Below are 12,058 nucleotides of genomic sequence, written 5' to 3'. Positions count from 1 at the left end.
AGTGAAGAAAGACCCTTCATGGTTGTAGGTTACAAGTCTGTACCATGACGAGTGGGACACCTTTTCAACCACTGAGCAATCCAAAAAATGTAAGCTGAATAGTATGGTTTGTTATGTATGTTTATATTTGTTATAGGAATTGTGTCACACTGTATTGCTATGATTGGCCACAACCAAAGTTGCAAAACTTCAAAGTCACCTTGAAATTGCTTTAAAGTCTCAGGCAGGACTTTCATGTCGCTCTAGTGTGAACCAGGGCTAAATGCTACCGCATCCAAACTGTTACTCAATGTAACAGAGCACCAAAGTAAAGGTCATGTGATTTCTTATCACCAGCCGTTGGGATGGGTCATGTGGCTGCTAATTTGGTCCTGTTTACATCTAGTAGTAGTCTATGATTCCAGGGAGATGTGAGACTAAATTGGCAGCACAGGGGCTTAGTGGTTAGCACTTTTGTCTTGCAGCCATGGGATCCCTGGGGTGTCTAGTCAGAATGCTCTCTGAATGGAGTTTGAATGTTCTCCCTGTGTCTGTGTCTCCCGGGTCCTACGCTTTCCTCCCACCCTCCAAAGACATGCTGGTAGGGTCAATGGTTCACATCTAACATGGCCTAGTTTGTGTGTATATATATGTGCGTATGCATGTGAGATGAGGGCTTTAGATTGTAAGCTCCTTGAGGACAGGGATAGATGTGAATATACATGTAAAGCTCTGCATACATAGTCTATGCTATCTGAATACCTGTAATCAATTAAAAGGAAACCAAAACCTAAAATTTGTGAAACTCTAAATGAAACAGTCCATGCATTCATGTGGAAAAGCTTGGAACAACTGACCTAAATAGAACACTATTTACTTACTCAAGGTTTTGTAGTCATCTCGTGCTTTGTTAGCTCGGATGAAGGCTTGGATTTTCACAATATCATCAATCTGCAGACAAGAGAGGCGTTTAGTAATGTGCTGTTCATACCACAGTACATGGGATATATAGAACAGGTCAAGGCTCTTACGTGGTCTCTGAAGTACTTTAGTCTATCTTTGTAGCGCTTCCTGGCCTGGTACATTCTTGTGTATGACTGAATCTAGAATATAATTAAAAACATGTTACAGACATGTACAAGGCACATAGCTCAATACTTCACGTAAGCAACTAGCATCACCATCTACACAACAGTAGCAAGCCAAACATTTAAATACCTTGACAACTTCATCATTGTGATTGTTCAGATACTCCTTGCGATCTTTGAATGCCTTCCTCTGCTTCTGTCCTCTGTAATGGGCCTGGCAACAAACAGAAAACATCAATATAAGAAAATGTGCAAAATGATTACCATAGGAAAACTAAAATATTCTCCCCATCATACAGTATTGGAGGTACAGTGTTGGCCAGAACAGATTCCAGGGTTCTCAGTTCAGACAAGTGTAAAATTACCAAAAAGTGTAACCAGGTTATGGGGAAGGAGATCAGAATTCACTAGATCATTAGCAGGGGGAATAAGGTTCAGATTTGGCTATATAGATCTTTAGTTATGAGGAAGTCCCGATTCCCCTCTATAGATCCTTAGTTTTCACTAGAGGGATCCCCAACAGGAGGAAGGAAATCATTATTCCACTGTATAGATCTTTAGGTATCAGTTGAGGATCACCAGCAGGAAGAAGGAGGTCCTTATCTCACTATATGGAGCAGCTATTCTAGGAACTAAGGTTCCTCTAGAGATTTCAAGGGGTCTTTTGGCTATAGCTGAGCAACCTCCACACTTGATGGTGCTGCCCGGTGTGAGGCAGGCATTCTATTTCCTGACCTCAAATCTAAAGGAACGTTCCAATGATTCCTAATAAATTGGTTTTAGCAGGAGTTCCCCTGATGTGAAAAGGTTGAGAACTGCTGCCACAGAGCCTTAATTAGACCTAATTTTGAATACTGTATCCAGCCCTGGAGACCTTATGTACAAAAGATTTTTAAAAGACAGAGTGAGTCCAGAGATGGGCTACAAAAAATGGTACAAGGTCTGAGGAAAAGAACATATCAGCAGAGATAGCAGGAACATAATATCTACACAGTCTTGAGAAAAGAATGGAAAAGGGGAAACATGACAAACCCTTAAATACTCAAAGTATAGAAATATGTTTCAGGGGTTGCATTTTCAACACAAAGATGAACTTAATACTGGGATATGACCTAAAAGCAGGAGAAAGATGTAAGTGTAGGGTTAGGAAGTATTATTTTATCAAATGAGTAGTGAATACATGGAAGAGGCTTTCCAGGAGTGTTAGGGAGTCGATCAACAGTAAGTAAATTTATACACGCTTGGGTTAAATGTGTTAATCCTAAGGCACACATTAATTTAAAATAAAGTCAGACTACATGCACCCACTTGATTCTTCTCTGTTGTCACTCTTCTAGGTGTCTACAAGAATTACATTTTTCAAATGGTGTATCCTACAATGTGGCCCTTATCTGCAATTTTTTATTCATGATCAACCAGTGAAGTGCAAAGGGGCAATGATGTTTTCACAGCTACAATACAACATTTCTTCCACACTAAGAACATGATACAAAAACAATAAACATAATATGATGTCTAATAGCAGCAAAAATAAAGAAAGTTGCCCATGGGAAATTCATCTTGCAGCTCAGCACATTAACTTGTTTTATTGCATCGAAGTATCTCAAAATCATGAAAATACTTTCCTAATGTTGATGATTGTATTTATTGTTATGCAATGTTTATGTTGTGTACTGTGTATTGTTTTTGCTCCAATGGAGAGTGTTCAGAACTTTATTTATTGGTGGGCCCTCTACACCTGATTCCAACACTGGTGATGACTCACTTAGGAAACAAAGACTGAAAACTTGTCCAGCATTTTAACACCGTCCCTTCAGCCCTCCTATTATTTTGGATAATGCATTTGTTTCAGTCTATCATTCCAGCCTTTATAGCTGCAGCAAATGGTGACATCTGTGAATTGATAGAATCTATTGGGCATAATATTTGTATTGATGCAGCTTAAGAGAATGGCATCTTGTATTTTTTATGCTGACGAATCTACCTGTCCTTGAATCCTCCACATGCTTCCTTGGAGCAAACACCTCCTACATGTGAATAGAAGGCGAGGCCTTGAGTACCATCAATCCCAAACAAAAGCATACACAACTGTGTACAAGACAACACTGTTACACAATGTTCCTGTCTTACTGGATCAGTTATTTATTGTCTAGGTCTTATAGGACAGATATGTGAAACTTAAATAGGAGTGTTAATTAACCACTTGCCAACCGCGCTATAGCCGAATGATTCTTGTTAAGACTGCATAATTTATTATACTTCAGACTAGTCCAAATGAAAATAAAAGTGCGTTCACATGTGTCAGCAGTCAGGTATTCAATTGTGACCCCCTCTCTGGAGTTCTCCTATTTAATCACTTGCCTTTCAGGCACTTATACCCCCTTCCTGCCCAGGCCAATTTTCAGCTTTCAGCACTGTTGCACTTTGAATGACAATTGTGCGGTCATGCAACACTGTACCCGTATGAAATTTTTATCATTTTTTTTCACACACATAGAGCTTTCTTTTGGTGGTATTAAATCGCCACTGGGTGTTTTATTTTTTCCGCTATAAACCAAAACTATAAAAAATTATAAAACTATTATAACATTTTGCAAACAGGTAATTTTTCTCCTTCACTGATGTGCGTTGATGAGGCTGCACTGGTAGGGAGCACTTATGGGCACTGATAGGCAGCACTGATAGGCACTTATAGGCGGCAATGAGGATGCTGCACTGATATGCAACAATGATGGGCACTGATGGGTGTTACTGACGGCACTGCTGGGCAGCACTGATTGGGGGGGCACTGCTCGGCACAGGTGGGTAGCACTACTAGGCACTGATGGGTACAGGTGAGTGGCACTGGTGGTCACTGATCATCAGTGCCCTGATGATCGGTGCTGATCCGTCCTCTGTCAATTGCCGCTTATCGGCAGTACTTTCCTCACACTGGTACAGTGCAGCCGGTAACCGGCAATTACATTTACCGGTGATCTGGTGTGTCATTGGACACAGCTGATCACGTGGTAAAAGGCCGCTGTGATTGGCCTTTTACCACATCACATGATCAGCTGTGTCCTTAGGACACAGAGATCGCCGGGTGCGAGCAGGAAGGCGCGTTCTGGGAGGACGTCATATGACTCCCTCCCAGAACTGGACAACCACGCTGTAGCCGTCATTCCGCTATAGCGTGGTTGGCAAGTGGTCAGTGAGTTAAGTCCTGAGGTGGCATGCACCTTGTTGGATTTAACTCTTAGCATGCCAGCACATTTTACAAAGTAACTGAATTCCTGCTTTAGCTTTATAGTAGATGTGTATGGATTATTTTTGGAGAACAAGGATATTTTTTGTTGTCACTTTAAATCCTGCAGAGGCCCCAGGCAATCCCAAAAACTGAAAACCACACGACTGGTAAAGCAGAACTTACCTGAATACATGTTATAGCAGGGACCTGTTCCCTTAAGAATTTCTTTCTGTTGTTAAACTGCTTGCGTATGAGATGGCCACGACACCGGGCCTGCAGTTTAGTAATAAGATTTTCATTGGCGAGCCACAGTTGTTCCCGGTTATACGCAGCTGAAACTCCTGAAATGGTGCTCTGCAAAAGGCAAATGTATATACAATCAGTAAAACAGAATTTCTGTACATGTATTAGCTTTGTCAATCCATTTATCTAATGAAAGCAATTAAACATAGACACCTACATAGACCAAGCTTGTCTGCTTTAAAAAACAGTAGTTTTGGTAGCCTAGTGGTAGATGGTACTATAATGGCTGTAATCAGCCTCTGAATGTCAAAATAAAGAAAACACTTTCTTGTGCAATAGCCAAGTATTTGTCTGGCAATTTTCTAAAATGAGTCTCATTAATTTTAATCACTTGCTGTACTTTAGATTGTCTCCACACATATTCTGGTAAGCACACACAAAGGACAAGGGTACCCAACAAACATAACTCTGTTCTACAATGGTCACCAATGCTACGGTAAGTTCTCCCCAAAGCAATAAAGGTCGCTATACAAAATGGTACTGTACTTAAACCACTGTCAGTTCTTTATTGCTGTCTGTGCCCCTATTTTTATCAGGAAAGTGATGGTAAATCCAAAATTCTGAGTTACAAATAGAAGAGGCATAGAGGAGAAATCTTCCAATGAGGTCACTTATTCCTATGACAACTGTCGATGCAACAATAGAGGAGAATGGCTGCACACTCCGCCGGGACGTGATGGTTTATTTAAATATTCTTCTAAACAAATATCAAAGTTCATAGCACACAGAGTACAATCAGGGGAGATGCTGATGTGTTTCACACTCCGTAGCGCTTATTCATAACATGTGTCAACATCTCTCCTGATTGTACTCTAATTCGGTGTGCTATGAACTTTGATATTTGTTTAGAAGAATATTTAAATAAACCATCACGTCCCAGAAGAGTGTGCAGCCATTCTCTTCTATTGTTGCTGTTTCCGGAGGTGAGCACCTCTGCAGTTGGAGCATTGGGGGGATCCTGCTGCACAAACCTACAGCGGTGTTTTCTTTCTTTGGATCAACAACTGTCTATGGGTGACCATGCATGTTACAATCTGACCAAACAATCTTTGTACACTCAACTTTAGATTTACCAAAACTTTGTATATTAACGACCTACCTAAACTATTCAATCAAAACTCCCTGTGCTGGAGGGTGGTTTAGCTCTTCCTAATTTTAATTAGACCCTACTTACTGGGTGACGTTTCTGGTGCCCATCCAATGGTGGTTTGGGATCCTATGCAGAATTAAGTAAAAGTCTCAGAGGGCCCTGTTCCAATCCTCCCATTATGATTCCGATGCACATTAAGATTATGGTCTGGCAACAGGTGACTAGATTTCTGGGGAGACCCAATACTATTTCCCCACATACACCTATGTGGGGTAACCCACCTCTTCCACACCTTTGTATGGTCCCGGACCCAGTGGTGTGGGTGCGGTTTGGTATCACCACCCTTAAACATAATATCCCAACCAGTTCTCTCTTGTCTTTTTGACAATTTGAAGGCAGATTATAATCTACACAATTGGATGTTTTTCAGATACCTTCAGCTGCGACATGCGGTTAAAGCACAATTTCCTACCCCTATCACTTTAGTGTCCCACCCCGTTGAACGCTTTCTTGCCTGTAAAAATGCAGATATAACTCTTTCCTCTCTCTATTTACAGATTTCGAGCAAAGACACGTCTAAAGTCATGCAGTTATGTCACACCTGGCAGGGAGATCTACCTACTCTTATAGATGAGGACTGGGGGGAGGGTATAAAGATGCATCCCATTGAAATTTCTCAACTGTGTGTATTACACACCTCAGCGGATGTCTCCCATCTACCCCACAGTTGATAGCCACTGCCCAAAGTGTAGATTGGAAGTGAGAACCTTCTTACATATGGTTTGATCTTGCCCTCACATGCAGAGTTACTGCCAGGAGGTTGTAGCTGAACCAAACCTTTGGATCCCGTATTCCTCTTGTTGCACGTGGGAGATGGCATTGAGGCCTCTTTTCACTAAAGGTGCTTTATTTACTATGTGGCCTTTTATGCAAGGAAACTTATTTTGTTTAAATGGAAGATGGCAGAATCCCCCACAGTCGAACAGTAGAAAGCTATGATCAATCAGGTGCTCCCCATCCTTGATTTATATGGACCGTAACTACCCTAACAAATTCCATAAATTCTGGGGTCCTTGGGTGGAAGCTAGAGGTTTGTCCCTGTAAATACTACTTATGGTTGTTACTGACCATACTATACTAATTGGGATGAAGACTCTTCATATTGCTAATGGCTGCTATGTCTCCTTTCCTGTCCTTCTCTTCTACTCCCTTTCCCTCTATCCGCCCCCTTCCCCTCCCCCCCCCCCCCTCTTTCAGTCAGTAGTGCTTCCTTGGGTAGTCATGACTATGTTGTTGTCCTTGTAATCTCTATGAAGTGGCTTTACTGCCCAATCTTGAAGATTTTCTGCCTCCTTATTACCATGTATATTGTAAAGTTCCCCATGTGCCTATACTGGATTGTCACAATGTATATTTCTACTCTTGTGCCACATGGATTTCATTTCTGTTGTCATTTTCATTCCTAATAAAAAAGTTTCTGTTAAAACTATGCAATCAATTTGTATCCAGTCTTGCACTGCATAGCTGTTGTTAGATCTAAAGGAGATTGTATATTCAGACTGTATCATGTATGAGGGTGTCCTTACATTGGAAAGATATTCAGATACAAAGATTTTCATTCACATCTTGTTGAGTCTATAGGACAAGAGCTAAAGAGAAATCTCCACAGATGGCCATAAAATGTTTTTAGCCCTCTTCTACTGTAACCAAAATAAAAAAGAGAAAGCAGTGGAGATCAGACATACCTTTAGGCTTTCCACAGAATAGCTTAGCGATTACGCTACACTGCAGCTGCAATTTACATCTAGTTTATAAAATTCAGTGTGGAACCTGTCAGTTTGCTAACTGTTCTCTGCATAAAGCTGAAGAGAACACTCTGAGATAGGAGAGCCCTTTCACATGACCGGTCAGTCACGTGAAAGGTTTGTATGACCCTCCTGCAGTACAATCCCTTAATCATGACACCTGTCCCCTATGCTTACTGTCTTTAACGTACCCCAAAAATGAACTTTGAACACTCAAAGGACCAAGTGTAAGCAATTGCCCTCCCCGCCACCTCCAGAGATTATTAGAAAAAAGTACTTCATATCACATTCCTGCCTTTTCTCTATAAGACCTCATTTACACCAACATACCAAGCCATAAACCCATGCAAGTGGGTGAAGGTGGCCCTTCACACAGATGTACGGATCGGTATGCCTGTGTGAAGAAGGCCTAAAGATCAGTTTGCTGTAGAGCTGTACAATGCATGTGTTAGATATGCAGATAGCTGGTCCACCTAGCATATTCATGAAAGTGAAAATAGGAATATGTATTATTATCTATAGCAAATCTCTCTCTGCAGACTAGTACATGAAACTGGTGTTTAAATAGAAAAGGAAGTGGTGATTGGGGTAGGCCACATGTGAAACAAAAATGCTAAAACAGCCTTCTTCAACCAGGATTCCTCCAGAGGCTGCTAGAGGATCCTTGAGCACTTTCTGCCTTTCAGATAAATAACCAATGACATCAACAATTCAGCTACTGTATCTGTACAAGGGGGGATTCTTCCCAATGACCATAAGTGTAAGCAGTATTCTTCCCACTGACCATTACACTAATGAGTTACAGATAAAGCAATTATTAGCAGGGGTTCCCTGAGACCAGAAAGGTCTCCCTCATGTTAATAAAAAAAAAAATGGAAAGGTTTGTGCTAGACCATGGAAGGCAAAGCAATAGGTTCACTCTAAGGCCACTTCAATTATCAGTTGCACATACTTACCTTCCCTTTGCTACCCCACTGTTTTGATCGCTAGGAGAGTTAACATTGTGTGGGGGGCGTGTCCAAGATGGCGACCGGACGAGTCGCATGACCGGGAGCTCCGGCGGGATTCCTCTCCAACCTCGGGCATCCAGGTCGTATAGGAGGGCGGGGGCGAGCGGGTTACTCACCCGTCCCTGCTGCAGTGCGGTTGGGAAGTCTTGAGCGCTTCGGGCGCCGTCCTGCGGTGACGACCCGGTGCGGCCTGCTGCGGCCAGGTGCAGCCGCGGCATCCTCCTACGGATCAGCTGGTGGTGGTGAGACGGGAGCGGGAAGGGGGACGGCTGGTCACCCCCCCTTCCGCGCGTGCAGGGAGCAGCTTACTTGTCTCCCCTCTGGGTCTGGCGATCCGCGCCGGAGGGGCATCATCATCTTCCTCCCTCCCCCCCATAAGTGACACAGGGGTGGTGAGGCCTAGTGCGGCCCAGTGAGCACAGATCCTTCACCAGAGCACAGATTGGAAGTGATCCTAATCACGGTCAGCGCACTACCCAGGCACCTTTACCTCCTCCCAAAGTCTTCTGTCAGTAGTCCAGGGCCCATCGGGGCAGCCCCCACACAAACCCAGGGACCACCGGCACATGGTAGAGGCCCTGCTATAGCCCACACAGCAGGGAGCTGTGCTGAGGTTAGGCCTACTGAAGATTCTTCCCCTGTAGATTCATATAGAGAGACGACAGTGATAATCACTATATCCACACAGCAATATTCAGTGTCTCCCCTGATTTGCTTATCCTCCCCAGCCCGTAGAGGCTTTCAGTGCGAATTAGGGCGTGTTTGCATCTACCTACCCACATCTTCATTTTCCTGTTTTGGGGGTTCCAGCATGACCCCAAAGAAAATGGCAACTTAATACCCTGAGCCTTGACACACGTAGGTGGGGCTACGCTTACATGACAAGGAATCGCTGCTAAAATGGGGAAAGCAGACAGGAAAGCTAACACTCCTCGCTCCAGATCCCCACGCCGTACAGGTGGTCCTGCTAATCGAGGCATCCCGGAATTATTCCGTTCTCTCACTCCGGATCAAACAGATTCTTCCACCCTTGCCTCCCCACTACATTCGCCTGCTAAAGAAATTACCTCGCAGCCAATGAGCTTGTCAACAGATAATGCAACTGGACGTTCTGATCCTCCCCCTCTCACCATGGGGGATTTGAAAGCGATTGCATCAGATATTAAAGGGACCCTTTCTGCGGCGATAGCTGAGTTACATATCGACATGCAGGCAGTGGCTCACAGACTGGACGCAGTAGAAGACACAGTTCATATGCAAGGTCTTGCTTTTCATGATATGCGCAGGCAGGTTGACTCGCACACCTCGCACTTAAGAGAGCTCGATCGTCACATTGAAGACCTGGACAATAGGGGTAGACGACATAACTTAAGAGTGCGCGGTGTGCCTGAAGCAATAGAGCCTAGCCAATTAACCCAAGCTATTTTATCTATCTTTAATGATCTTTTAGAAAGGCCGCATGAATCTCCAATTGAGTTTGAGCGCCTACACAGGGCTTTGCGTCCTAAAGGCAGAGATTCTGACCCACCGAGAGATATAGTTTGCTGTCTCGTCGACTTCCGCCTTAAAGAGGATATTTTACGCAGAGCTCGAGACAAACAACGCTTGCTATACCAAGACGTTGAAATCAAATTGTTTCAAGATCTCTCCCATCTCACCCTGCAACGCAGGAAAGACCTGCGCCCTCTTCTAGATATACTTCGCTCTAAAGGTATTGCCTACCGTTGGAAGTTCCCGTTTGGCCTCTCTGCAACACATTTAGGGAGATCTGCTCTCATGAGATTTCCGGAAGATCTTGCACCATTCTGTGAAACCATGAATATCCCACTACCGGTCATACCTAATTGGTCCAATGACTCTATTCGACAAGTGCAACTAGATGAAGGCCCCATGGAGGCACAGTCTAATGGCCTCTCTACCGGAGACAGACGACGCAAATCATCTCACCAAACCTCAACTTCTCCGGTATGTAGAAGGCTCATTACCGGCGACAGTCTACCATCTTCACCTGCGCACCGCAAGGCACGTCATGAATGACTTCTCCTTGTTATCACTTCTCAATGCTTCTGAGTAAACACTCCCCCGTACCCTGAAGCTGCTCTACTGGTGGATCGTATGCGTTTAGGGGAAAGAAAAAGGAGAAAGAAAGAATTGTTTTTTTTTTGTTGTTTTCTCTTTCTTTCTCTTTTCTGTTGATTTTAGCCAAGGTTCCATTATACGCTTTATTTGACATCATTCATACTTCTGAAGCCTGGACTTAAGGGTATGTGTATCGCATCACATTGTCAAATTTTATATGTATACTGTCTATCTGTGGTAAATATTGGTTTTGTTGGCATATATCAGCTAAGGTATCCTAGTGTGTGATAAAGAAGAACGAGGTGGGGATAAGTTTACTGGTGGCCTTGATTGTGCACCTATGGGTGTTAAAGATTATCTGCTTGGTCGGTAAGGGTCTACCACATTACCTTACGAACCCTGCCGGTTACAGGAGTGAAGTTAGGCTTGGGTTCCGGGGACATGGGCTAGGCCCTCTTTTGGATTGTTACCTTCCTCTCCAAATCCCAATGTAGGGGTAAATGGTGCACTTGGATGGGGAGTCTCTGGGATCCTAGGTTTTGTGTTTCTTAGGATCATGGTTTCGCAATGTTCCTTGTCATGATCTTGGAAACAGATTCTGTGGGAGCATTGAGATTTCCGGACTAGCCTTTACATTTATTTTACCTATCCTTAAGGTGGCAGGGGATATTGGCTTACGCAGATCAATCTCGTAATATGTTGTGTCTCTCGCTCCTGCTGTACCTTGAGAGATGATATAATGGGGTTGATTCATAGGACTCAATGTCATTTTTTTTTGTACCATTATACAAACCTTCCTCTGACCCTTCTCTTATAGTTGGATCAAGGTAGACAAAGTATTCGTTTGATACTCGCACTATTCCTTTGCTCCTCCTAAATTGTTCTCTCCCTACATAGCATTTGGAATACCTTAATTGCCAATGTGGTTTCTGACAGGTTACATACCCTCTATCTAGCTATGATTATGATGGTGTTTTAGATTTGAAATTTGGGATCGTTCTATTTGATATTCTTGTTTATAGTTCACTATGTAGACGGGTCCAACTTGGCCCTACACAGTTACCTGCTTTGACTTGGAGCTTGTGTTGGGTCACGGATCGTGGACTCTTCCCCTCTAATAACCTATCTATGTTTAGTGGGTGGTGGGGAGTGAGGCACTAAACAAGTTTCCTCGTTTGGAACTAAGAACTACATTGTATCTGGGAAAGGGTGACTGACAATGTTTGGTCGGAGACCTACTTCCTAGAACAATCATAAGTGATGTTATTGCTACTGTTATGCACTGTTTCATGTAAAGTAAATATCAGTAGTTGAAATGCATATGGCCTATGATGACCACTTTCAAGTGACTCACTTACTTAATGGGCACGGTTTAATGTACCTTTCAGGTTAAGACAGTTTAGAGATTACTTTATGGTTAACTGATGACATAACTTATCAATACTTAAATTTATGGTTCACGCAACTGAACTTTACAT

General features: G+C 43.1%; 1 protein-coding gene across 1 annotated transcript in view; it reads right to left on the bottom strand.

Annotated features, from left to right (window-relative positions):
- Nucleotides 1-12,058, bottom strand: part of IQGAP1 (IQ motif containing GTPase activating protein 1) — a 254,871-nt gene that overhangs the window by 38,991 nt on the left and 203,822 nt on the right. Inside the window, exons 19-22 of the mRNA XM_089676402.1 lie at nt 4,477-4,647; nt 1,198-1,281; nt 1,011-1,082; nt 861-930 (exon numbers count right to left, since the gene is read on the bottom strand). Coding sequence (XP_089532528.1) covers nt 861-930; nt 1,011-1,082; nt 1,198-1,281; nt 4,477-4,647 — 397 coding nt within the window. The remainder of the gene's footprint in view (nt 1-860; nt 931-1,010; nt 1,083-1,197; nt 1,282-4,476; nt 4,648-12,058) is intronic.

This window comes from Staurois parvus, unplaced genomic scaffold (assembly GCF_062004578.1).
Source record: "Staurois parvus isolate SC_StPar_1 unplaced genomic scaffold, SC_StPar_1.0 ptg000168l, whole genome shotgun sequence".
Lineage (NCBI taxonomy): Eukaryota > Metazoa > Chordata > Amphibia > Anura > Ranidae > Staurois > Staurois parvus.
Note: the sequence above shows the minus strand (reverse complement) of the source record. Positions and strands in the feature narration are given on the sequence as shown.